The following is a 27,969-nucleotide window of genomic DNA, read 5'->3' as shown; positions in this document are numbered from 1 at the left end:
CAAAGACGAGCTTTCATTGTAAAAAAGTCTGGAGAACTATTCCTGAAGACTACCTGAATGATGAGAAGAAAGCTTGCCTTAGAGAATTCAGGCAAATTATTGACATTGAGATCAGTTTTCCCAAAAACTCTGTTTTTCCCTTATATACTGTATTTCCATGTATGTTTCAATAAAACACTATACCTATTACTCATTTTCCGTGCAAAATATAAATACATAAAGAGTTGCTTAAAGCTTTTGTACAGTACTGTGTTTATACTGGCTCATAAGTAACTTTTGTCCGTAAGTCTGAAAGAAAACGCACGTTCTGAGATGTTAAGTTCGAAAAAACACCGGAAGTTATGTGTAATAACATTTTTTATGTTTTTAAAACTGCTGCAACATTCTTGTTAAAACTTTTAACATCATAAGTAAAGGTTAAAGTTTAACTAGGATGTTGGCGCTAATGCACACGGGATTATGGGTTAATTTCGTCTTTCGTGATAAAGCTGATGTTTTCAAAACAAAAGCACACAAGTCAACTTTGCGTTTGCCTGGACACAATAGCAATCTGTGCTCTCCATTCATCAATAGTGGACTCTAGGACATTGTATGGTTAAAAGAAGACTTTAGGCTGGAAGAGATTTGTGCGGTTAGTTGAAGTCTGCGGTCTATTCGCTTTGAATTGGCTTTTATTTTGTAAGCCGCAACCGGAAGGGCTATTTATTTTTCGCCTGCCTTTGTCTAACTCGACTGGTACTGACGGGGAGGGAAAGAAGGAGGAGGGAGTGTTCCTGGTCTGTCGACTGGTTTGACTTGTCACAGGCGCTCAAGGGAAAACGATGAATTTCAGTCACAGAAAGTAGTTCGTAGTTAGCTACAAACACACGTAAAGATAACCTGGCAAACCGAGGTGCCGTGACAGAACAGCTGCGTAGGATGGGCGAGCCGGCACAGACTCCGTTTAAAACCACTGGATCCGAGTGGCTGCTGCCTGTCAGTGAATACTTGGGCTTACCTCTTGATCAGGTAGGACAAGCGTGAGTCACAAGTCAGTGGGGCTATTTCGGAAGAATTAAATCTTTTGATATATTACTGGGTTTTTTTCTTAAAAAATAAATAAATTTCATGTCATAAATGATGTTCCGTCAATTAACCTTGTGTCACTTGTGGGACACACGTGCCGTGGCTCCTTAAAAGTCGTCCACGTCCACATTATTGTCCTTTTATTGGAGGCTTTGTCCAAAAACTAAATTCTGTCGTTTTAAAGAAAATTATTAATAATAAAAATAACGATACAGTCCTGCAACGTGTCATACGCTGCTGTTTTACGTCCCTATAAAAATTTTACACTATCATAGTACACTATGATAATATACCGTAAAGCCCTTAATTGCCTATAAAAGTATAAAACGTGAAATGTTTGTTGATTATCTCTCTTTGCTGTTCACCCCAATCCTCATTTTTATCTCTTCCCACACAGGTGAATTTTCTGGCATGCCAGCTGTTTGCCTTAACTGCTGCCTTCTGCTTTCGTCTCTACCTCAGCCCGGCCCATGTCAGTCCCCTGGTCAGGCACTTTGTTGCCGCTCTGCTCGGTATTGGTTTTCTCGTCTTCTGCTTTGGATGGTAATGTATGGCACTGTCTCACACACTGCTCCATTCATTTTTTTCTCCAGTATGTGAGTCAAAGATATTTTATGTGTCCATGTTTCAAAAAGTGTTTTCTGTCAATGAACAAAAACTTTATATTTTATAATTACAGAACAGTCTAGGCAATAAGCTACCAGAACTTTTTCTGTAATTTCACACACTTATGTTGAACAACTAAGATGTACTGAAACGGCACTTCTTTTTCTTCTACTAAGAAGACTCAGGGGTTAAATATTCAAATGTCTTTACAATGACAGAAAGGGGAGTTTCACTAGCCTCACTTAATATCAAAGTGGGCTGTATGTGGGCCCACCTGTATAAGATTTAAATAAAATCAGAATGCAGTGATTAATGAATCATTTACATCACACGTTTAATTGGAAAAATACTACAAAGCAATGTGTTAAATGCTGAAAGAAAAAATGGTGTTGTCCTTGGAAAAATATGTGCTTAAAACATGGTAGCAGGTCAACGTAAGAAGAAAAAGACCAGACCACTGGATCAACAGTTCTTTAAGAATATGGTCTCAGGCCCTCAGGCTGCAGCACTAAAAACAGACCTTCTGTAGAAAAAATTATTGCATGCGCTCAGGAACACTTCATGTGAACCAGATCAAGAAAACACTTCTGCCTCCTGCCACTACAGCATCATCTGTGGTGTCTAGGTCCTTTAATGCACAAGGCATTGGTATCATCCACCTTTTGTGAAGGCCACATTAATAATAATGTAAGTTTTAGAGCAAAATAATATAGCCACTCTGACAACATGCATATTGTTTGTTTCAGCAAGACAATGCTAAACTACAACATTGAAATAGCCATGGTACTAACTGGCCTGGGTGCACAGTTAGAACATGTTTTTAATGCTTCGGGCTTATAATTGTAGTAGAACACTGAGGGTATGCGGTCATGAGACAAATTGGAAACGCATGTATTTGTATGGGTGTGTATCGTAGTGCTTTAGCAGCAGGTATCTGTGGGAAATGTGTTTAAGTTGTATTGGCACATGCTGCCTGTGTCATTGAAAAGACCTACAGAATGTTTTGTGTCACTTCTGCAGGTATTCATCTCACATCCTGGCTGTGGTTGTTGCAAACTACCTGATCATCATCAAAGCTGACCTCAACAATGTGCACAGGTAAATTCAAGCCTCAAAGGCCAATAAACATAAAAGTCTAGGGAATGGCTATATAATGGATTCTGAAAGACAGAAACAAAAGTCTGAAACACCAGTGGATTCTTACATGGATTGTGCAACTGTTGCTCTTTTGCCCGTAATTCCTGTAACCATGAATTAAACCTAGTCGGTCTGGTTGTAGTCGTTCTCATCGCACACACACCTTTCCGGTTGCATTGACTGACGTGCCTGCTTCATCAAGCCGGTATGTGATTGACAGGACTGCGTTTACCATGATAGGGCTGCAGAACTAGCTGTTGCTGTTTTCAGGTCAAACTTGCCAGACGAGATCAACCCAGCCCACAAGCCATTCACTTCATAGGTGGGCTAAGTTGCTCAGTTTAAGGCCTTGAAGTTTACCACTCATTCACTCCCTGCCGCGCATTCCAAGAAAGACTTCATTCTACTTCACCTCGCCCCCTTTGTCTTCCTGTTCCAATGTGGCCTGAACGAAAGTACTTTTTTAAAGGCATGAAACCTTTGGAGAACACGTCAGGCGACAGGCAGCCAGGCATGCCAGCCTGACCAGTCTACTCATGAAGATAGCTAGCAGGTGTTTATGCGGATGTTGAAACTTTCATGTTTACAGGGTTTCAGTGGAACTCTTAAGAGCACATGCACATTTTCCATTATGTCTGGGTGGATATGGGTGTTGACTTCAGACAGCATGGCTCAGGTGTGTCTGGCAGTTGTTGCTTTTTTGTTTTTTTTATTACTAGAGCAAAATTGTACGGTTATCTTGGTGAGGTATTCAAGGATTACCTGTAGGTAGAGCAAAGTAGAACTGGTATTGTTCTATGGCTTTGGAGGCAAAACACTGTGTAAACTCAACATGTGCTTCTGGACACACACCTCTGTGTCACTGATACGGGGAAACAAAGTAATTGAACATTTTAGGTTAAAGCCAGGACAATCTAGGGAACGATCAGAACAACGGGTGATCATTACTTTAAGATATGCCGATGTTTGTAACTGTTTAAAATTTTTTGACAATGTGAAATGTAAAGCAGAATATCAGGTTTTCAGTCCTGCAGAAATGACACAAGTTCTTACCTGTGCCTGTTCATTCTTTTGTTTTTCATTTGAGAGTGTGATGAAATAGTTGCGTCTTGTCAAAGTTAAACCATGCTGGAAGTTTTAGAGGTAGTGTAAATGGCACAAATATAAAAAAAAAAAAGAAACATTATGCTCACTTTTTTTTTTTTTTTAATTTTTGTGAAGTAACCCAGAGAGGCAACAATCACTTGCAGTAATTTCTAATGACTCATAAGTTAAGGAAACTTCTTAATCTCCTCAAATGCATTTACTGGTGACTCAACTGTTACCACACCAGCTTGTCCTTTTTCTTTTTTTCTAGGTATTGTATTAAACGATTGATTGAACTGCCCTTTACTTTATTTACTTTGTGTCATTCTTTTCCACTCAGGTATTCCATGGTGATATCTATGGGCTATCTGACTGCGTGCCAAGTGAGCCGAGTCTTCATCTTTAACTATGGAATACCTTCCACTGACTTCTCTGGGTGAGGCAAATCTGAAGCATTTCTTTCTCTCTCCTCTTTGCCACACCTTCTTTGTGACAGCACATTATGGAGACATTTGAGGTTTAGATACGTTATCAGTTTCCACCCTTGGTGGTACCAGCTTACACACCGACTCCCCCAGCCTTGTGTACATATAAAACAACTGAAGAAAAAAAAAATAGCAGCAGCATTGTTCACAGTTGACGCTGCCCAGCTTAGGCTGCTTTCTGCCTCCCATTTTAATTGGAAATGTCTGTTTTTCTATGTGTGGTTATACTTTATAAAGCGACAGCTGACTTTGCTGGCCTCTGTATTCAGCAGCAGCTACTTTGCCTTGTTCCAGTGCGGATTAATTTGTTGGCAGCCTCATTTAGACTCCATGTGACTTTAGAGATGAGCAGCCAGGACTGTGAGTCAGCCTCTGGTGATCCCATATTGAATTAGGGATCCAGATTTTATTTTATTTTTTGATACACTTTCATGTTTCGGTATCAATTCAGTACAAAAAAACCCAAAAAACAAACTACATTCACTACTTAACTTTGTTTCTGAGCAAAGGTTGTGTGAGTCAGACTGAACAGCAGTCATTCATGCTGATAGATTTCTGGTTTCCCTCTATATTTCTTGCTCTGTCTTTAGTAGGGTGTTATGCATCTAGCCATTGTCTCTAAAGTCTGTTTGCATTTGTTCAAGAGCATTTCCATGAACTGAAATTGACACTTGACATGAAAATCATAGGTACTATGCCCGCTCTATAATGTACAAAATGGAAAATGGAGCCTGTATGCTATAGTACTGGAGTTTTGCACATACTGGCTGAAAACATTACTTCAGAGCCCCCTGCCAGCTCTCACTGAGCTGGCACTGCCAGCCACATGGCCAGCCTCTCTCTGCCTCAGTTTTCCATGCTGTGCACACAATGCAGCCCTCACACCAACACAAACTAGTGTGTGTGTGCAAGAGAGACGTAGTTTATATGTGGACACACATTCACATGAGTTTCCTAAATGTGTGCTTGATAAGCTGAAAATCTAGCTGTGCTGGTTTAAAAGGGGCCCGATGATCCAATGAAGCTCTGAGGATAGGAAAGTATTGCATTGGATTAATAAGTGACCTGATTTGCCACAACTAGAGAAGAATGAAGTGATTCACAATGGTAAATAAATCCAAGAGTCTCTCACAGAGGCTCGGTGAGCTTGGGAAGTGCTGTGCTTAAATTGGTAATGCTTTAAATGACTTAAGTTTTTACTTTCACTTAAAAAACAAAACAAAAACATATATTAGAATTGCTATGCTATCATACTTGCAACATTTATACAATTTAAAATGATTATTAAAGTGAAATCTTTTCAAATTTGCCCACCTACAATCAGGCACAGGTTGTGAGCATCAATTTCTAAACTTCTTAAGATAAATTAAAAACAATAATTTACCATCTTTCTCTGCCCAGACCTTTGATGATAGTAACACAGAAGCTCACCACGTTGGCTTTCCAGCTCCATGACGGTAAGTCAGACAAGTGGATGCACACATACATATGGAAGCTCAGCACATTGGCAAGCCTTTCACAGCATGCTGTCTGAGTAACTTAACAGGGATGACAGGCTTTTACACACATTTTCACACCTGTTGTAAAACATGTAGCCTAGGCTTTTATTAAAACGCATCCTTCTGATTCTCTTCTAATGTAATGTCGAAGTCATAATTGTGAGCCACAAAATGTGCAGTCATTGATGTTGTTAGTAACATTTGTGGGTTTTTTTCCATTGTGAGTTGTTAGTGTTTCAGTGAAAAAGTCTCTTAGAGTCAGAATTAAACATCTGTTAAAGAAGGACAAGAGAAGGGGGGAGGGGGGAATTAAAGATATCAACAACTCCATATTTTTTTCAGGTATGTGTAAGAAGACTGAACAGTTGACACAGGAGCAGAAGCTCATGGCTATAAAGTAAGTTTACACAGCAAAGCAAGTTAGTAACTTACTGTGGTAACTGTGTGTGTGTGGTTTTTTTAAACAGAGTCTAATTTTAACAGACTAGAGATCTTTGGGATTTTCCTATGTCCGATTTTAGCCTTCAAGTCTGCATAGATAAACGTACATATACCAGCCACTTTATTAGGTACACTTGCTAGTATTGGGTTGGCCCCCCTTTTGCATTTCAAACTCTTTATTTTTCATGACACTGATTCACCAAGGTGCAGGAAACATTCTTCAAATTTTAGTCTATATCAGGGGTGGGCAACTCCAGGCCTCGAGTGTCGGTGTCCTGCAGGTTTTAGATCTCACCCTGGGTCAACATACCTGAATCAAATGATTAGTTTGTTACCAGGCGTCTGGAGAACTTCAAGACATGCTAAGGAGGTAATTTGGCCATATAGATCAGCTGTGATTGGATCAGGGACACACCTGAAACATGCAGGACACTGGCACTCGAGGCCTGGAGTTGCCTACCCCTGGTCTTTGTCAACATGACTGCATCACAGAGCTGCTGCAGATTTGTCAGCTACACCATTATGCAGAATGATTTCAAATTCCTGTACCATCACAACTCAAAGGTGCTCTATTCAACTGTGACTGTGGAGGTCTTTTGAATCCACTACAGTTTGCGATGATGTGAGCTGTGAGATATGATGCTGGAAGCAATCATTAGACAATGAGTACATTGTGGTCATAAAGAGATGGACATTGTCAGTAACAATACTCAAGTAGGCTGTGCCATTGGACAATGCGCATATGGTGCTAAGTGGCCCAAAGTGTGGCCCAAAAATAGCCCCCAGACCACTACACCACCACCACCAGTCTAAATTGTTCATACAAACCAGGATGGATCCATACTTTCATGGTGTTTACACAAAATTCTGACCCCGACCCAAATGTTGCACCAGAAATTAAGACTTATCAGACCAGGTAACCTTTTCTAGTCTTGTGCTGTCCAGTTTTGGTGAGCTCGTGTGAGTTGTAGCCTCAGTGTGGTACCTGGTGCTTCAAGGGTTGATAAATGTTCTATTTACAGATGCTCGTCTGTAGCTCTTAGTTGTAACAAGTGGTTATTTGAGCTACTATTGCCTTCTTATCAGCTTGACCAATCTGGCGATTTTCCTCTGAGCTCTGGCATCAGCGATTCTTTTTTGCCTAGAGAACCACTGCTTATTGGAGATTTTCTCTTTTTCTGACCATCTCCAGAGATAATTGTGTGAGAAAATCCCAGTAAAATCAGCTTTTTCTGAACCACCAGTCTGGCAATAAGAACTATACCACATTCAAATCCACTTAATTCAACTTTATTCTATACTGTACTGCTCGGTTTGAACTTCAGCATTGACCGTGTCTACATGCCTAAATGCATTAAGTGGCTGCCATGTCATTGACTGACTACACATTTGGATTAAGGAGCAGTTTAGCAGGTGTACCTAATAACGTAACTGGTGAGTGTAATCCTATAATGTAAAGTTTACATGTGCAGCAAAGATGTGCAGATACTTTAACAGTGCATCTGAACTTGGACCTTATTTAAAGAATAAATAACTGTTTCTTTTCCTTTAGCCACGAAGGACAATGACAAGGACATGAAATCATGGTGAATAGTTTATTTATGGAAAAAAGCATGCTGGGAACTTAGAAAAGAGACATCGTTTTGCATGGAAAAACATTTTTGTGCATGTGAATTCATGAAATCACATTATCAATGGACTGTACTATGCATGCCGTTTTAAAATGAATTAAAATGTATTTTAAAAGCAGCCATAAAATATAGCCGCCTACCTGTGCAATAACCCAGTAGCTGTAAATCTGGTAATTGATGTGTTTGTCATAATACTTAAATATTCGATTAACTGGACTAATTTTGTTCTTATTTATCAGGGACCAGACATTGTCCTTATTCCAGTTTTGCATACAAGTTCTCCTGTACTGTAAATATTACACATAGTTTGTAACATGGATGGAAGCACATTTGGTCATGAATTAGGTCAGGTTTTAATACCCATCCTGGTTCGTTTTATTGCTCGGCAGCTGGTATATGTACAGGGTCAGAGAAACAGAGTTAAAGGCGAGCAATGATGCTGACTGACCATGACCTGTTGGATGTTTAATTTAAAACTAGATGGCATGTATTTCTCAGATCACCTTGGAAGAAAATCTAAAGTAGCACCGTCACGTTTCACTCAAAGCGATCTCAGTTAGTGTTTCGAAAAGGTTTGTTTCTTTTCAGTGATTTCTGCCTCGTCTCTTTGTAGTGTGAGGCCTTCTCTCATCGAGTACCTGAGTTACAATCTGAACTTTCTGAGTGTCTTGGTGGGGCCATGCAGTAACTACAAAGAGTACATAGACTTCATAGAGGGCAGACACATCAGCACGAGGCTCAAGCAGCAGCATGCCTCAAGTAATCGGCAGAATGGCTACAATAAGACCCAGGACCCATCACCTCTGGTAAGTTCATGAATACTGGTTACTACTCTTGTAGTCTTTAACTTTTTTCATTTTTATATTGATAGGTTATTGTTTTATCAGGAGGGGGATTAAATGCTTATCCAGCAATATGTTTCGTCTTCCATTGGTTGGAATCTCTGTAACTTTACTACAGTGGCTTTACTTCTTGTTCTTGTTTTATTGAAAGAGCGTTTGAACTGTCCTTTACTTTACATCATTCACAGTTCAAAAATAATTCTTTTACTGGGATGTGGTGCATGCTTACACTTGATTCATTTTGACTCTCTTCCCCATCTTCTTAGCTAGTTTTCTTCTGATTGGCTGTTCCTTGGAAATAAGTTTACACAAGTTCACAGCAAGAGTTGCGTGTCTGAATTGACATGAGGATCTGGCCTTCTTGATATCCTACAGAAACAAGAGTAGATAAAACTTAGAACGGGTGTTTAGAGAAGTCTAAATTGAATAAAGATGTGCAAAATTTCGCCTACGCACAATGAATATTTTTGGAATTACAGGCCCTTAAAATTCACGTTAGCAGGCCAGGACTTTTAAGGACTAAAGAGCAAAACGACCTTGCTATGATGTAACTTCTTTTGACCTGTTATCTATCCAACATTGTGAAAACACCCTTGAAGTTCTCTATTGAATTCTCAGAAAACAAATAAAACGTCTAAGCTATAAATGTTTATTTCGGTTACTCTGTCATAGTAATTGAAATCTGTGCAAAGTTGCTATCAAAATTATGATGCATCCCGTGATGCTAGCGCTGAAAGTTGATTATAGAAAATTAGATTTTTCTTTACATTGTAAAACTTGCAGAGGGTGTAAAATTACATTGGTTGCAGTTTTTAATAGCTGAAATTTGTTTCATGTGATAGCTGTTGTACTTAAGGAGTTATGCTGGAAAAAACAATAAGGTTACCTAAAAAGCACCAAATTTCAACCTAACCTCTTTAGCATAAATTACATGGGGGCCTATAACTCAGAAAATACCTTCAGTAGGGAGGTTAAAGTTTTGCATGGCTTCATTTTCATAAAAAAACTATAGAAAGGTCTTGGCTGATGTGGACTAGATAAAAATCTGCTACAAACATATAGTCGCAGAAGGTCAGATATTACTGAGGTACCCAGGAGGACTTTTTTCAGCTTCAAAGAAAATGTGTAACTTCTGTGGTGAACATTTTAAATGTATCCACTAGAGCAGAGCTACAAACTGATAGTTTGTTTCTGGTTTCTCTTGGGTTAAGTTAAGCCATAGATGCTGATTGCTTAAGATTTAATGGTAATCCTAATATTCTCCATTTGTAATGGTGCTTCTATCAGTGCTCAGAAGTAATTTGCTTTCTCTGCAGAACGCCGTTTGTCATAAGCTGCTAGTCTGCGCCGGCTGTATGCTGTTCTTCCTTACTGTCACTCGGTCCTTGCCCATAAAGTACAACGTTGACCCCGACTTTGTGAGCCAAGCCTCCTTCCTCACCAGGCTCACTTATGCTTTCTTCTCCATACAAGCTGCAAGGCCCAAATTCTACTTCGCCTGGACATTAGGTGGGTATTTAGTGCGTCTGTGTGTTTTACTTGGCCAGTTTGTTTTGTTTTTTATTGCTTCTGGGGACAAATGCCACGGATGTCATGTGATGATCTTCTTCTTCCTCTGTCAGCTGATGCAGTCAACAATGCTGCAGGATATGGTTTCCTTGGGATGGATGAACATGGAAAGCCATCCTGGGACCTCATCAGCAACCTCAACATCATCGGGATTGAGGTGCCGCGTTTCAGATGCTTAAAATCGAGACCATGATCTTTCAGCACTGTGTCCAATTGTGAGTTAATTAGACACTGGAGCACACTCTTATTGTAGCTATTGATCTTTTTTCTTTTAGACAGCAACCAGCTTCAAGACCTTCATAGACAACTGGAATATTCGAACAGGAATTTGGCTTAAAACGTAAGTGTTGCGAGTGTGAAATCAAATTGTGTGCACAGTCGGAAAGTGGGGGAAAAAAAAGTGAAATTCCCAACCCGTTCCTTTTTCAGGGTGTGCTATGACCGAGCACCAAAGCACCGTTTGGCGTTGACCTTTATCCTGTCTGCTTTGTGGCATGGTGTTTATCCAGGGTACTATTTTACCTTCCTCACCGCCATCCCCATCACCATAGCAGCAAGAGCTGTAAGTTGTCTACATTATCTGCAAAGTAATGCTCTAAAATACAAATGGAAGGTAATCGGACTGTATGGACACAAACTGACCATGAATAGATGGGACAGCTCTTGTTACATTTACAACGGTAGCTTTGTGAAGATTAAGGATATTTCAGTTTCCTCAGTACAACTACAAACAAAAACATATCTTATCAGTATGAAAGTGGCTCTAAAAATGTTTTTGGTGCCTGTTCAAACAAAACCTCTCTGGGAACAGCTTTAACTGACTTTTTATTGCACTTGGCACTTTCTGCTTCTCGCATGTTAATTAAATAGTTCAACAAAAGTTTTCCTTGAATACACTAATCCTGTCATCTGTTAAACGATAATTGTTGTCCGTCTGCCTCTCCCCACCAGATACGGAGGTCAATTCGTCATTACTTCCTGGGCTCCAGAGTGATGAAGCTGGGTTATGACATCTTGACTTGGGCAGCCACACAGCTGGCCATCTGCTACACTGTCATGCCTTTTCTCCTTCTTGCAGTTAACTACACTATAGTTTATTACAGGTACGTCATACCCCGCTTTAATCAAATTATCCTTTTGCTTCAACTCTGTGTGGTTCTGCGTTCTATTAATCTTTCTATGTACTCATACATGTGAAGGTGAGCAGGAACCCCTCTACATACATCCATAAACTTCCAAAGAGGCATAATCACGCTGACTGTAACCACAGGCATGCCGAGTGGATTGTCAACAGTTCTTATATCATGCGTCAATAAACCGTTCTTGGCCACATTTCCTCTCTTTGACAGTTGAGCGAGAGACAGGAAGTAAGGGCAAGTCCCCGAGACTGCTCTTTGCAATGCTCTAGATTCTCCTTTAGCTCTAGCATAATAAATCCCCTTTATTTCCTTATTTTCTGCAGTAAATGTCTGTCTGCACACCTGTAGACCATATAGGAGCACGCAACTGTGTGTTTATGTAGTATTTAAAAATCCTTTACTATTTAAAAACATAAAACAATTCGGTGACGTTTCATGTTCGTGTGTATTTTGATGGTCTTAGAACTAATTTTTAATCCACACTCACTGGCCATTTTATTAGGTATACCATGTTAATACTGGTATTAGCATGCTAATACTGGTATTGTTAGCATGGTATAGCTTTGAAGGCCCTTTTGCCTTCAAAACTGCTTCAGTTTTTTCACAGCATTGGCTCACCTAGGTTCATTAGTCCATACTGACATGCAAAAGCATGACAGTTGCTACAGATTTTCTTTGCTGCTCATCCATGATGTGAATTTCCTAAACTACCACATCCCAAAGGTGCTTTTAGATTGAGAGCTGTTGATTGTGGAGGATATTTGAGTACATGTTCAAGAAACCAGTTTTGGGGTTAATTTTTTCTGCATTTTGGCATGGTGTGTTATTGTGCTGGTAGCACCATTAAAAACTAGTTACATTGTGGTTACAAAGGGATGAACATGGTCAGCAACAATAGTCAGGTAGGTCAGTTTGAGCTTAATGGGCTCAAAGTGTACCAAGGTGTGGTCCCCCACACCATTGCACCACCAACAGCAGCCTGAACCATTAATACCATGCAGGGCGTGCCTTGTAGAGTCATGCTTTCATGGTGTTTACACCAAACTCTGACCCTAACGTCTGAATCTGGCAGCAGAAATTGTAACTCATCAGCATCTTATCCAAGCAACGTTCTTCCAGTGTCTAGTTTTGGAGAGCCACTGTGAGATTCCTGTTCTTAGCTGACAGCATGGTGTGGTTTTCTGCTACTATTGTGCATTAAGAGATGGTCTTCTGCATATCTTGGTTGTAATTATTTGGGTGTAATAATGTGAATCACCGTTACTTTCCTATCAGCTCTAAAGTAGTCTGGCCATTTTGACCTCTGGCATCAACAAGGCATTTTTACCCAGAGAACTGCTTCTTACCAGATATATTTTTATTTTATTTATTTATTTTTAACCATTTGGACCACCAGACTGTTGTGCGGGAAATTGTCAGTTGCTCAGCAGTTTCTGAAATGCTCAGGATACTCCAGCCATCTGGCACCAACAACCATGTCACATCCAAAGTCACTCACTTCACCTTTCTTTCTTTCTCATTCTGTTGCTTAGTTTGAACTTCAGCAGGTCATCTTAACCATACTCACGTGCCTAAATGCATTATGTTGTTGCCATGTGACTAGTTTTGAAACATATGATGACTGCTTGCCCCATTGTAAACACAATGCGCATGGTTTCTTGTCATAAGTTAGTAGTTAAGTGTGATATTGTTGCTCGTTTCTAATCTGAATTATTAATGAATCTAGTATAAATCTAGCTGGATCATTTTTTTCCCTACATAATAAAAGTTCCACTCTGTTTTTCCCACCTAGGTCCATGTACTTCCACGTGCACATAATCAGCATTCTGGCTGCAGTCGCCCTGCATCGCAAACATAAACCCAGGGAACCCACCACCAAAACCTCCTCTGTCTCCTCCTCCGCTCCGTGCTCAGCCCAGTGCCAGCATGTTCACTCCAACAACAATGACAAAGACTGAAAATCTCACTTCGCGTTCTTTTACCAGGCTTTTAGGACTCTGTCTCCTCTCAAAGACAAATGAGTATCCCTAGGGCATTCAGCCAGCTTGAAATGGGAAAACATTGTGCTATTTATTTTTTGACTATACAGAGTAAAGGAAATTTGTACTTATGGTACTGGATGTGTACGGGGAGAGCCCTCTCCCATGATTGAAGCTCATCAGGCAGACACTGAAGAAAAACCTCAGCTGAGGAAATGGTTCTGGTACAACCACCACCACCGCCACCAGAATGCTGGCCCCCAACCCCCTTTCCCCTTTTACCTACTCCCGCTCCCTGCAGCTTTTCCTCCCTCCTTGGCCATCTCACCAGCACCAGCCTGCCTCCTCCAACAACAATACAACAGTGTGAAGAGAGTATTGAGACTCACTTTCGTTCCTGTCCTCAATCTGTGCTGTCCCACTGACTGGTGGGATCTCAGCCAGCACAACGGGTCTGCAGCTCATAAACGGGCCACAAATACCAGGACACATGCACACGCAAACTCATGCATAAATAGACACTAGGAAACAAAAACGCACATATAGTCGCTCTTAGACATGTTTGTACTCGGTCGCATTCGGGCGGCACACAAAGGCTGCCCTTGTGAGGCTGCAGAGGAGCATGCCAAGAGGAGGCTGCACTCGCTCTGCCAAGAGGAGGCTGCACTCGCTCTGCCCAGAGGATTTTGTAGATCTGTGTGGGTGATGGTTCGCCCCACTGTTATATCCCAACAGCCACTGTCAGTGACCCCCGAGTGTGTGGACCTAATCATGAACTGTCACAATACTTCCACTGTTTACTGGCTTGGATTAAAACCACATGAAAAACTAATCAGACCATGGAGCTCTTAAGCTTTTTAGTGGAAGCCTTAATATTACTGTTAACCATTACTAATGTTTTTAATGAGTATGGCAGCTCCTTCAGGTGAGGAGACTAGTATTTTATAGTTTCTATATTTCTTGGCTTCAGTCCCTGTGAACAAAAAGGAAAAGGTAAGAAATAAAATGAAATCTTTTGCCCCTGTTGGTTGAAAGCCAAAGTACACTTCCCATAGTTAAATTAGTAAAGTTGATCTATTCCTCTACTGAAAGTCCCCTTTTCTCTAACAGTGACAAAAGTGAAGGTAGTTAATGTGCACAGTGCTCAGTCCCTGTTGGCAAAATGTCAAGGAAGCTGAGAAAAGGCTCAAAATGGAAATTATGATCTGAAAAAGTGATGTTTCCGTGATTCTTTGTAGCAGCGGAGGTTTGATTTAACAGAGACATCTGGTGGTTGTGTGAACTGAGCTGAGCCAAGTCATGAAGAAAAGTCATCTGACTGACATAAACAGCCATTTTTCCATGTGACACGATGGCGTTGCATCAGAATTCATTTTCTTCCCTGCACAAGCGTTTCCTTTTGCACAGATGATGCTGAAAAACTAGAAGTTAATGTGCAGATTACAGACTGTAAACACGAGACACCTTTGCCTTTTTAATTTATTTTGCAGTACTTTTTTTTTTTTTTAATTTTAGGACTGATTACAGATTTTGGAGCATTAGTAGTTTTAAAGGTGGCACAGTCGGATTGTTCTTTAATGGTGCTGTCTGCAAGCTATGTGATAGCTTTTCAATACGTTTGTTATAACACGAGTTGCAGTGCAAGATGTTGTTTTGTAAAGAAAATGCGCATCACATTTGAAAATGTCTTACAATGCATTATACAAGTTGCCTAGTGCATCACGTTTAATCACGTTAGAAGAACAATCTTAATGTTTTTTTATTATCCGTGTTGGAATTTAATCTAAACTTGATAACGACAGAAAATGTTCGCCTGTTTGGCTCACTTTTTACATACTGACTAAACCCTTAAATTTATTAAGGCTCTGCTTTGAGGCTTGACTTTTTGACATATCAGGTGATGTTACAGCTGCTTCACAAAACTTGGGATGAGGAGAAAGCATGAATTTAACACTTAAAAAATAGACATACCAGGGTATTTTAAAGGAAGTTAAAAATGCTATTAAATTTTTTTTGAATATGGTAATCTTTGAACGTACATGAGTACATTTGGGTCTAAAAAGTGTGAGTGTATTACACTTGGTACCCACAGGCCTCATTAACCCGGCAACATATTTGTGGCTCCACGGGTTTCTGTGTCGGCGCTGTGATTTTAGAGCAGGAAGACGAGCAGAGGGGCAGATTTACAGTATGAATATGTTGACGAGCAGCTATTTAAATGATTTAATACCGATACTGAAGATATTTTTGTATTTGCTTTGATGTTTGCTGTCTAATTGTACTGACTGTGAGAATGTGAGATTTTCTGATTACACCAGTGCTCCATTTTAGTGTTTTGTGTGGAGGAAAGTCTGAGTAACAAATAAAGCTCGAATGAAACTCTGTTGCAGGTTTATTATAAACTATAACGAAGACGCTTTTTGTTTTTGTGCTCTGAAGATGTGACTGTAAAACCTCTTTTAGGAACAAACAATTTCTGATGTCAGAAGAAAACATTTGCTGTGTTCGTTCTTACAGTTTGCTCTCCTTCTCCATGCGACGCCTCTCCCCACAGCAATTTAACCTCGGATGATATTCTCAAAGGGGCTCCGTCTTTGTCCCTTGTGTCACGTCTTTTCCCATGTGACACAGACGTGTGTGGGTGTGTGTGTGCGCGTGTGCAGTGATTCTGCCTGAATTCAGTCACGTAATGACAACTGTGAGGCAAGACGAGAGGAAAACAAACATGTATAAAATGAAGTGAACAATCACTACACTGCCTGACTGTTTTCATTTTAGAGAGACTCAAATACCTCAGCTGTTATTAAAACAACAGCTGATCAGAAAAGTATGGATGCTTGCATAGCTAGTTTTTGCAAATATAACCAATCATCTAGAGGGATTAGAAAAGTTGAGAGTATGCACCTTTTTTTAGTCAGCTGTAGTGTTTGCATATTTCTTAGAAATCCTCAACCTGTCACCTAAAAATGTGTAAACAAGTTGGATAAGTTTTCCACACAAGCTACAAAAATGTACAGGATGAAAGGAAAAAATGACTAATCTATGAAGTTTGATCAAATTACAGAATGAAAAAAGAAAAGATTATCATACATTTCATCATCGAAACAAATAACAAAACAAAATTTAACTGTCCTTAATGAACAATATAAAACAAGAAAAAGCCTCCACTTATTGTTCAGGCTCAGTCCTTGTCTTTCATTTGTTCATGCATTCTGTGCTAGTCCTCCTAAATCTTTGCTACTATTTGATCCAAACGCTTGCACAGGAGTAGGAAGAGATATTAAAAAAAGGAGGAGAGGCTGGAAGTTCCTGGATCATAAAGAAAAGCACAGCTTCACTTTCCCAAGCTGACAGAATGTTAATGATCCAAAGGCAAAGTTTTGAAATGACTTTCAAAATGCTCGTAATTCCTAAACAGTGAATGAAATACTTTTGCTAAACCCTGAGAATTAAACCTGGAAGTCTGCACTTCAATTCCATCTTGATACTTTGATTTAACATCCACTGCGTTGGTGTGAAGAGGCAAAATTAATCATCATTTGCAGATAGCCTGATGGCTGAAGAGCTGCAGGCCACGCATTTACATTACATACATTTAAAAACAGCGTCCTCATGCAGAACATTCTGGCAAAGTCCACACTAGGGAAGATGTTTGCAGCCAGGTCGCAACTTTAATCAAAGCAGATCAATTCTGAAACAAAACACAGCAACACACTCCTATAATCTACACCAGTTTTATCCGTCTACATTATATTTAAGGATTATTTTAATGGTTCTATTCTTTATACAGTTGCACAGAGCACATCTTTACCTTCACAGACAGCAAAACATGAATTTTTCAGCCCCTTGGACTCCATCACGACACAGGAGCAACTGGGCAAACTGATTATTCTCGGCTAAAATGAAGTTTCCTAGAGAGATGAAGCTGATCTCAGCTCCTGCTTGTACCAATGCAATGAATTTAAACAACTTACCAACTCACAGCATTCGAGGAACACCAGAACGTCAAACAAAAAAGATCCTCAATGCATGCATTTGACTGCAGCATGCTGGATTCAAACATTTCTTTTTTTCTACCTTATTTTCAAAAAACAACAACAACAAAAAGAGATCGCAGCTCAAAATTTCTGTGAACTGGAGATCTTGTTGGCTCTCAATAGCACAATAACTTCAGTCGTGTATTTTAAATGGTATCCAGGAAAAGGCAGTATTACCATACTTTAACTGAGATTATATGTTTTTACTGCGGCTGGCACACTGAAGAGAGCCTTAAAGCCTGGGACAGGCCATTTAACGGCGCGGTTCAAAGAGGCAAATTGCTGTTATTACTGCAAACCTTTCCCATCCTTCATAAAATCCTTTTTGCTTTGAACAGACAATCCAATTTTAAGCAACTGAAGTTTATCGCTAGCCATCTTAAATTGAAGCACATGATTCTTTGTGGCCACAAAATAGTTTTTATTTATTTTAAATAACTTGTGCATCTTATTCCAGCATGAGTACTTTACCTCTCCTTTATCCTCCACCAGTGAGTCATCCTGCTGTGATGCACAACCTTACAACATACTGTTTTTTTAATTAAATTAAGGTTTCTTTTTATTAACAGTGCATGCAAGGTGGATATCAAGCAATCAAGATAAAAAACTCAAAAATCCTAGCTACATATATGTATGCGTTCATTTTCTTCATTATTATCATTCTTCAGGATCACTCTTACCCACGCGGTAAATATTGAAAACAGTCATATACAGGGTATACAGGGTCTCCTTAGTCTTTTTAGAACAAGCGTAGTGAGTTCAGACTGTAACATAAAGCGGTCAGCCACTGGGTCCTTCATGGCATAGAAAGCTGCTAAAATATACTCACGCAGGTATATTTTGTGCTGATAAATATTTTCACGGCCCTTTGAGATATAGAAGAAACACAATACAAACGTACATGAATACCAGTCTGAATATTATAACAAAATAAATACATTTGCTGTGACGCAGAGCTGCCTCTCGTATATTTCTAAACACTTCTTCAGTGCAGCTCCTGAAGGAGAATCATTCAGAAAATAATTACAGGGTGATGAGCGATGTGAGGAAAGTTGGAAATTATGACCGGGGGAGACTAGCAGCTAAGGTTTGTGGGAGCTGTGGCAAATTAAAGCCTGTGTGTGTGTGTGTGTGTGTGTGTGTGTGTGGGGGGGGGGGGGGGGGGGTGTCGTCGTAGCAGGTCCACCAAGTTGAAAGAAAACAACTAGATCTCCATCTATCGGCCAGCGGAGGGCAGTAACACACAATAGAAGTGAGGGACAGGAAGAAATGCAGCCCGTCTGCACACACCGTAACAGTTAATCTCACAAAATGAAAACACTACAGCAGTCACGTTATGCAAAATAACATTCATCTCCCCCCAAACCTCCACCTCTACGTGTGGCTGTTTTCAGAAGAGGTTGAATATCATCTCACCTCTGAGGGGGATATATTGTATTTCGTCCAGTGGGTGCAAATGTGGACATATGAACCGGAGGATCAGTGCAAATGAGGAAAGAGGATCCAGGTGATCCACAGTTTATACTTCATATCGTTGTTCACTGCCTCTTCCTCCCTCTGCCTCTTCTTTAAAATATTTTGTAGGACTTTTAAATACATTTCACTTCTTCAGTGATTTGTGTGAACCCTTTGGCAGAGGTGTGCATATGCAGTGCACCACTGAAGAGAAGAAGAAGCTTTCAGGTGTTACAGATTTAACCACCTGCAGCGGACTAGTTGTCAAGGTCTGTGGATGAGGCAGGACTTGCTCAAATCCAGAAGCTTACATGTTTTAGGAACTGAAGACACCGTGTTCTTGGTTTATAACCACCAAAAACTGACAGGGAAACACGGAAAAGGTGTTTAAACATTGGCTGATCTGGAACACTAAACTGACTTTGTTCCGTCTTCCCTGTAAGGTTTTCAAGATTTCTGACAGAAAACAAGAACTTTATAACACGACTGAGCTCTAACTGGGTTTTCTCCTATAATATTTCAGGGGGTGCATGAAGCTGTCAGTTAACCTATATGCGATCTAGCCATCTATAGCCAGAGGTAAGAGGAGGTGTCTTAGACAAATGACCGTGTCGGTCAGTCAAGACGAAGTGAGGTTACGGGATCAGGTAGCAGCAGTCGTTTCTTCGAGAGATGACGAGCCTCCTGTGCTTAAGTTCAGAGTTTGTGATCGAATATTATCTAAAATCCTCTTCAGAATACCTCAGATAGTTCGACTGAGCCGTGCGATTGGACCGTATGGAGTTCACTGATATTACCATACGCTCCAGCGCACAAGGCGAGAGCAGTCGGCGTCAGATTAAGTCAAGCATTCAAACGGATTCTGAATAGTATTTGTCTCTAGCCTCGCCTCAGTTTTTGCTGCTCTCTGTTGGAGCAGGTGGCGACTGCGTTTGCTCCTTCACCTCCGTCTGGCCTTCTTTCTTCTCATCCTCGTCCTTGAAGAAGAGGAGGGGAAACATACCGAGGATGCAGCCGATGCCCACGCCGATGGCTTTACCCTGCGGGTGGGAAGAAGACAACAAAGATTTTAGCAAAGATGGAGGGATTTCTGCACATTGTTACCGTGGGATTATTCTTCATTTATTTCAGGATTGCATATTGTTCTCTAGGTGTGATCTTTGCAGGTTGGCAAATCCTTGAGAGACCCTCAAATTTCTTTTTCTTTTATTTGCAGAAAGCCCGCCTTATTGCTGTCTGATGAACACCCTCAGCTTTCTTAGCCTCTGTGCATCCCTATACTCCTTTATTTACTGAAAAAAGCTGATTTCTGTCTGAAAAACAGACACAGTGGCCTTAATTTATACGAACTGACATATCCACAACCCACATCTCCAATCTGGTCTCCTTAACTGCAGCCGCTGAATCCACGAACCCTGTGGAGAAGTCATTTACACAGAGGTGGACAGGTTTCTCCAGCCTGCAGCGCGAGTTAAAATTCACTAGGTTCAATAAAGGCACAAATGTAAAACCAATTGTCTTTTTATAACTGTGACTTGGAGCATTAAAAGTTGTTTATGTAACTGTAAATTGGTCTTTATTGTCATTTTTTATTGAGCTCGGTGCTTTTCATGCCACACCTTCCCTCTTTACTGTAACACTAACAAAGGGTTGGAAGCAAACACTTAAAAATCTCCAAAGACCAATATGTTATTTTTGGCTTGTATTTATTAAAAACTATTTCTTCACAAGCCACAGCAGCCTTTAGCAACCAGCCAGGTGCCAGACTAATCACTGTAGCTTATTATATTTCATGCTTCAGCACTTATAGCATATTAAAGATCGCCAGGTCCCAGTTCCTTTTATGACATTTGAAAGCTGGGCCCCGTCACACAGACTTGTGTTACTCGCGTTTGAGTTGTCAGCGTGCAAAGGCCTGTCCTGGTTTGATGTGCATTTTGCACAGAAATGCAACAGAAACACTTTTTTTGCAGTGGTTTCACTCGCACATCAGGAGCTGCTCAGTGGGGGAGCGAACCAGAGCAAATTCTGTAACTGTTTCTATACCCACCGTGTGAGAGCTGACTCTTGTCTGCCACATATCAGCCTGTTTTGGGCTCAGGTCAGGAATCTGCATCCCCAACCGAGACGCCAACGCTTCTACATAACCTGCCAGCCTGAGGAGAGGGAGAGACCGATGGATGGAAAAAGTATTAAACAGGAGGGGACTTAACACAGTTCAGCAAACTGCAGCGACAGCATTATTCTATTGATAGAACGCTCTATATACAGCAGGGGTGGGCAATTCCAGGCCCCGAGGGCCGGTGTCCTGCAGGTTTTAGATCTCACCTTGGGTCAACACAGCTGAATCACATGATTAGTTTGTTACCAGGCCTCTGGAGAACTTCAGGACATGGTGAGGAGCTAATTTAGCTATTTAAATCAGCTGTGATTGGATCAGGGACACACCTGACATGCAGGACACTGGCACTCGAGGCCTGGAGTTGCCCACCCCTGATATACAGTGTACTGTGCAAAAGTCCTGAGCAACCCCTCTTTTATTTAATATTTTGCTATGGAAATGGGAAATAGGTGCAGTGACTTCTTGAAAAGCACAGACATAAATGGAAAAACGAAATATGGGCAAAAACGTTTTGTGATTTTTCTCATTGAAAGCAAAAATACAAAGAAATGAGGAGTGGCTCAAGATATTTGCACAGTGCTGTATATCACACATGCACACACACAAACATCATCCATCAAAACCTTCTAATCAAATGAAGTCTGAATACCAAAGTCTTGTGATTTTGTTGAAATGTTATTGTGACAAAAAGAAAATCAAAGAAACATTATGTGAAATAAAAAGTCTCACTCTGTAAAATGTGGCATGCACAAACCAATACTGCATCAAAGCTGGTTTTGTTAAAAGATTCCGGCTATTTCTGTAACAGATTGAATTCGCCGCTGCCTATTTGTGTTTGCATCGTTTCTGTTTATATAATAATCCCCCCGTTGATAATTTTCTCCATTACGTATCATAATTCAATAAACCCATGCTAACATGACACTTCCCTACCAAGGCAAACAACAACCAGAGTGGGTGCTAATAACGACAAAATAAATCAACAGATTAATGCTCCGGTCTGCTTCCTGTCGCTGATGTTCATAAACCCAGCAGGATGCCAAACCTCAGCTCTAACAACAGATGGAGTAAAAGAGGAAGCTTCCAACAGTGTATAAATTAACTCAGTCCCAGGGCTTTGCGTGGATTTACACAGATCACGGACCGATGACGGATTGCAGCAGATAAAGAGTGCTCCACGGAAATCACCACGATGTAGAAAAATGAGTAAGATTGGATTAAGAATTCTGTGCAACTAGAAACAAGAACTTTCTGCTGGATCTCTATTCTGATATGGACTGGGTAATGCCATATCATCCTTTCATTCCTTTCATTTCATTTCTATCATTTGACAGAAATGAAAATGATTCACCTACAGGGGGCCTCAGCTGTGTGTTATACTTGTATAACTATGCATGTGACAAATAAAGAACCTTGAACTTGAAAGCTGTGGCACTGCTTCAGTTATGTGTCCACAACCTGACAGGTTTCCGCTCGTGTGTTTGGGAAAAAAGTGTTTCCAAAGAGACACTTGGCTTAATAGTCCTGAAATAAAAGACTCTTGGAAACAGTGGGAATATTTCTACAGTTGGCCATCCTGGAAACAGAGCAAGAAGGTCATTGCTACGCTCCAGTGAGCAGTTAGAGCCACTTTGGTGTAAAATGGACATGAAGCGACAGCCAGCCTGCCAAATGTCATTAAAAAGGAAAATTATCTGGCTGAAGCTAGAGAGGAGGAAGTGGACTCTAATATGCAAACGAAGGGAACCGACAGAAACACTGTCATGTGACCCTACATGTGCCAAGGCACATAAAATATGGTGCAGGTGAGGCGGTTTTGAATGTGAGGGAAGAAATATGGGTTGGACCCAGGTCGGCTTCACTCACTGGCACTAATGGAACCTCAGTCGGCTGCACATACAAATAAGCTGCAGCTGGAGCTGTTAGGGGAGCGATAAGCTGTACACAGCATATCTGAGAAAAAGGCAAGTCTGCCTGTGCATTTGTGTCCAGGGGGGTGTGCTTTCGAGCCCACTGCCTTTCAGGATGGGGCAGCAGAAGTAGTGGAAATAGGACTGATTCTTATCATAACAGATGATGAGCTATTAAGTCCTTATGAGGAGAATAAGTAGATTCATTAGACAATATTCTTTCTTACAGCATCTCAAGTGGATACACTGTAGCCATTAAGTCTCTAGTTTATGTTTTCTTCTTCTATTTCGCATTTAAAATTATGGTTAAATTGAAGTAATTGAGACCACAGCTTTGAAGCTCAGTAAGCTGCAGTGAGGGTGACATTTGGTTTTTCTCTCCGCTTCTTTGAAATTCAGTCTCACCGCCGAGCCCCAATCCTAATTTCTTTCACATTCATCCACGGCTTTAGATCAAATTCACTCCAAATTACCCGTGCTCTTGTAACAGCGGAGGGCAAAATAAATAAGCTCTGCATTTAAAAAAAAAGAAAGCCAAAACAAAATACTGCAGCAATCACAATGCAGGAATGATGAAATTTACTGAAAGGCCCGAGCTCATCCCAAAAAACATAAAACAAGACAGACAGGCTGTTCACTGTGTGAGAAGCAGGCTGAAACATGAGCCGGGTGCATTGCAAGCCCCAGAAAACACAGTTATACATTTTATCATTTGGAAAATTACATCTGGAGGAACTAAAAGCCATCACGTTGAGTTACTCAGCTTGTGTTTGGAAAAAAAACAGAATTTTGTGCATTGACGAAATGTCACTATTGTTAATCTGTAAAGTTCAAAAGGCATCAGTCACACAGGCATTCACCCACTTTTTTTAAAGAAAGGTAATGGAATATAATCCAGATTATTCCATGATTCAGAAGGAGTAAGGTAGAAAATGCAGGCATGATACGGAGGGGAATGCGTCTCCACTTCTGTATTCCCTAAAGATCCCTAATGTGCATTTCCTTGTCTGCCCCAGAAAGCCACCGATGCATTGCATTTGTAAGAAATTCCTAAAACAGCTGAGGCTAAACTCGACAGAAGCATTAGTAATAACCAGCTGAATGGTCAGAATGACTCATGAGCTCAATTATGGAGTTCAGCAAGATTCAGATGGTTTCCTAGGTTTTTTCGAAATACTTAAAAGACTCAGACGGAGTGAAACATTACAAACGTGGCCTAACATGAACTCCTACATGATAAAAATATGTATGCACTGGCACATATGTGGAAACGGTTGTGCATGTTGTTCAGCACAGTCACACACACGGAAGATTCTCTACAAGTGAGTCAGTATCTCTTAAATGAGCAGAATTCCTCTTAATTATGAGGACTAAAAAGCATCATTGGCCAAGGGACATGCTGCAGTGACAGCTACGTCTGTGCACTTTGATTATATAATAGTCAAAATTTAGTAACTGGGAGTTACTAAACTCAGAGGACCAGCAGGTTTGAGGCTCTTTTGATGCAATGTCCAGAGTGTTTATGACTCGTGTTACAGCACACTCATTAGCCTGCATAGAGTATGTCCTTAACTTTTCAGTGAAGACCAACTCCTGCACATCAAATATCAGTGTACGTGGATATCAACCAAACAACTTTATACTGGTAAAAGGTACAGTATATAATTTTCTGTGTGTATATGATCTAAAAGCATATAATATATATATTACACAGAGACAAGCATTCATTGGCTGCAGTGGGTTCCTGCATACCAACGCGATGACCAAATCAGGATCTTCTGTACATACAAGCACATTAACCAGCAGAATTCAGCTAAGAAGGAAAACTTTCTTAGCTTTCTTAGAACTCAGTTCTTGATTAAATAAAACTTAAAGGCACTTCAACAAACGAAAGCTAAAGGAAGCTGCAGTTCACAGTAAGTTCGTTAGAGGCATTTTAATCAGTCTCCAGAGTCTTTCATTTGGCTCATCTATGCAGGTGGAAAGTGAGTTCAGTTGCGGCTGAACATCATCACATCTATGCTGCTTGGGAATGGGAAGCCTGATCTTGTTCCAGGTGAACTAAATGTCTGAAAGTGTGGCTGTAATCCAACTCACCAACAGAAAGCCATATGCATATTTTCGAGTACATGCACAGGATTTTTTTATTTACGAATTTTGCCAACTTCTGTTAACCAAACAGTTTGAAATCCAGCCGTAATATTTGCAGTAATTAGTCATCTGGGATCTCAGAGTCGGAGTCCAACTACAACCTCAGCAAGAAGTCTCTCTGCAGCCACTAAAGTGCCGCCGACTCCCAGTGTAATTTATAAGACGAGCGTTATGTGGACACTAAAGCGTTTCCTGTTAGAACAAAATCTGTATCGCAAACGTTGCTGTGAAAATCTCTTGCTGCAGCTCCACTGAGACTCTGAGGCAGACAAATGGCCTTCACACGCCTTGTCTCACCTTGATAAAGCGTCCACGGGGGCTCCACTTTCCTCTTTTGATTGAGCGGCAATCACACACTCGCTCATGGATGCGTGTGTGTGCCTGCTGAGAGTGTTTACATGGACCACAAGAACTAGACTAATCAATCACAGGGAAAACAGAAGGAAACAGCATATTCCACTTCTGTCATCCATGCATGGGTATGATTTACACTGAAAAGGAGGAGAATAAATGCACGCCATCATTGCATTCACCCTGGTGTTCCACTATATTAAGTAATGGGACTGGTTGAGCTCATGAAGCAGCTCAGGAAGCTGTTATGATCTCTGTGGCCACAAGGAGGCGCTTAAACAGTCATGCATGAGCTGATGGAAGGATCGGAGAAACATGACCATCAAGCTTTCCTATATCATTACGCTGTTATTGAGGAAATCACATTAAATTACTCTGTACAAATTCATCAGTCCTTACAGTCAGTGTTTTAATCTACTTTTACTTAATTTCATTCTTTTAATTTTGATTATGCAGGAAAGGGAAAAAACATCTGATGGGGTTTTTGTTGCTGGGTTTCTGGGACAGGAAACAGAATAAAAATGAAGAAATTGGAGGAAAATGAATGAAAGGATTTTTCAGGGATTTAAATACACAATAATTTCTACTTAATCTATATGACCTAGTTCAGTCCCATTTTAATCAAACCACACCCCTGGGCCTACATCCAGTAACTGGTTAAAAGTGAGCAATTTATTGAATTAGCCCCACGAACAACATGATGGTAAACCTTTACCTTCTCAACGTGATGTGAAAAGGACCTTTGTTTATAAATATTATTATTATTATTATCTGTGTATATTTGTGTGGAAAACGTGTTGCTGTACAATCAGATTAATGGCTCTTCCTTTCCTTGACTGATTCTAAATTTCAACTGAACTGTTTGAATTTACCAAACGTGTGTGTGTGTGTGTGTGTGTGTGTGTGTGTGTGTGTGTGTGTGTGTGTGTGTGTGTGTGTGTGTGTCAAGCCTTACCCCAGTCCTGCCAGATCTGATACCAGGTTGCCCAGCGCAGCAGCTGTAGATAATGGGAGAAGCAGAGGCATGGGTTACAGAGGCATTTTTCCGTAGGGCATGATGGATGTCCCAAGTGCATTATGGGCTCATCAAAGAAGCAGAGGCACAACACACTGAAGAAGAAGACCACACTGCTGCCGTTTTGCTTCTTACATGCTGTAGTGCAAGTAAAAGAGGACGAGGGAACGCTGAAATAACTTCACTGTCACCGGTTTATGCTTTGAATGTGCCGTATGGTACTGTAACAGCTGTGCCTAAGGACAGAAAATAAAGCCTGTGCTTTACTCCTGTTCTCTCAGCTGTCCCTGACCCTGAGTGCAGAGCATTGCTGCTGCAGCATTACAGAAATACTCCAGAGGAAACACACAACGCAACCGTGTCATCACTGCTGAGGCACAGTCATCATCTCCGGCTGGGCTCGAGCACTTTCATCTGATCTTTGAGCTACTGTAGCAATAAATATTGTACACATTACTCAGAGACAAACACTCTACTAACAAAGCGAGCAGAGACACATGCATCCTGTGGCAAAGCATCTTTAAGCTTCTGGTTTATAAAAGTTTAAAAGCAAGCAGCTTCTTTTTCTGTGACAAGAACAACGAGCGACTTAACTAGAGCCTCTGAATGAGAGGCGAGAGCTGTTGCAACAGCTAGGAAAGGAAAGGAAAGTGTGCAACTCTTGGCCCAAGAGTCGGTGCCAAAGCACACAGAGCATATTTGGACTAAATAAGGTACTTTTAGCAGAAATCTTTGCACTGTGCACCATTAAATCTGACTGTAAATCAGCAAATACCACAAAGGAAAAGGGGCTTGTTGCTTCAGCTGATTTAGGTCAGATGAAGATTTCGTGTGGTTATTTAAACATTTTTAGTTAATTTCTAAATATAACGTTACTCTCTGGCAGTGTAATATTTTTCAGTGTGTTTCACCTCATGTTGGCACTTAAACAGAGAGAGTTGCCATTAGCCCCATGCTTTGTCTTGAATTGTGTACCAGTACTTTATACGGTCACAAAGCTGAATTCTTGGCTATGCAGCAGTTCAATGTTCAGTCAGCTGAAGGAGGACACACGTGCAGCTGTGCATGGTTGCTTTGAGGCAATATGGCCACGTTAGGCAAATTAATCTACACTCTGAAGATGATTAAAACAGATGTAACACAATATCTTGCTGACGTTAAACACTGCACCTCTGTACAGCCACTGAAGAGACAGCAGTGATGGAGAGGCCAGCTTGAGACTTTATTATGTGGTCAACCTGCTCAGATGTAATTACGAGACAAGGTTGGCTGTGCCTTTAATTCGCTGCTTTCTCTCCCTCTTCGGGGCCTTGGCATTAGATCTGATGCACATCAACAGACTGATGAGGGGGCGGGCAAATGCATCACAATTCAAGTCATTCTTAAGCAGCTGCAAACACAGAAATCACAGTGTAACTGATATTCTGACAAACTTTATCAAGTAGAAAA

General features: G+C 40.7%; 2 protein-coding genes across 3 annotated transcripts in view; one reads left to right on the top strand and one right to left on the bottom strand.

The window, feature by feature from the left end:
• The first annotated feature begins 322 nt into the window (after positions 1-322).
• mboat1 (membrane bound O-acyltransferase domain containing 1) lies at positions 323-15,858 on the top strand. Its single transcript, XM_082550972.1, has 13 exons — positions 323-1,008; positions 1,463-1,608; positions 2,692-2,769; positions 4,235-4,330; positions 5,781-5,836; positions 6,221-6,275; positions 8,564-8,756; positions 10,109-10,301; positions 10,415-10,518; positions 10,637-10,701; positions 10,791-10,923; positions 11,313-11,464; positions 13,293-15,858. The coding sequence occupies exons 1-13, from the start codon at positions 919-921 to the stop codon at positions 13,456-13,458; spliced, it is 1,527 nt and encodes a 508-aa protein (XP_082407098.1). The 5' UTR covers positions 323-918; the 3' UTR covers positions 13,459-15,858.
• Positions 15,859-17,179: 1,321 nt separating this feature from the next.
• Positions 17,180-27,969, bottom strand: part of LOC309717002 (transmembrane protein 65-like) — a 47,867-nt gene continuing 37,077 nt past the window's right edge. The window contains exons 6-8 of one of the 2 annotated variants that reach the window (XM_082551183.1): positions 26,461-26,503; positions 21,022-21,127; positions 17,180-20,011 (exon numbers count right to left, since the gene is read on the bottom strand). In XM_082551183.1, the coding sequence (XP_082407309.1) occupies positions 19,862-20,011; positions 21,022-21,127; positions 26,461-26,503 (299 nt within the window). In that variant the 3' untranslated portion in view covers positions 17,180-19,861. The remainder of the gene's footprint in view (positions 20,012-21,021; positions 21,128-26,460; positions 26,504-27,969) is intronic. The other variant, XM_082551182.1, reaches the window with a different exon arrangement.

The sequence above is a fragment of the Aulonocara stuartgranti genome, assembly GCF_965226115.1.
Source record: "Aulonocara stuartgranti genome assembly, chromosome: 11".
Lineage (NCBI taxonomy): Eukaryota > Metazoa > Chordata > Actinopteri > Cichliformes > Cichlidae > Aulonocara > Aulonocara stuartgranti.
The sequence above is the reverse complement of the archived record's forward strand: the minus strand, read 5'-3'. Positions and strand labels throughout refer to the sequence as shown.

What these genes read in the sequence shown, in the direction of transcription:
- mboat1 (XM_082550972.1), top strand. Translation starts at nt 919, where the DNA reads ATGGGCGAGCCGGCACAGACTCCGTTTAAAACCACTGGATCCGAGTGG. An exon ending in GACCTCAACAATGTGCACAG is followed by an intron (nt 2,770 to 4,234) that starts GTAAATTCAAGC and finishes TTTTCCACTCAG; the next exon opens with GTATTCCATGGTGATATCTA. An exon ending in TACACTATAGTTTATTACAG is followed by an intron (nt 11,465 to 13,292) that starts GTACGTCATACC and finishes TTTCCCACCTAG; the next exon opens with GTCCATGTACTTCCACGTGC.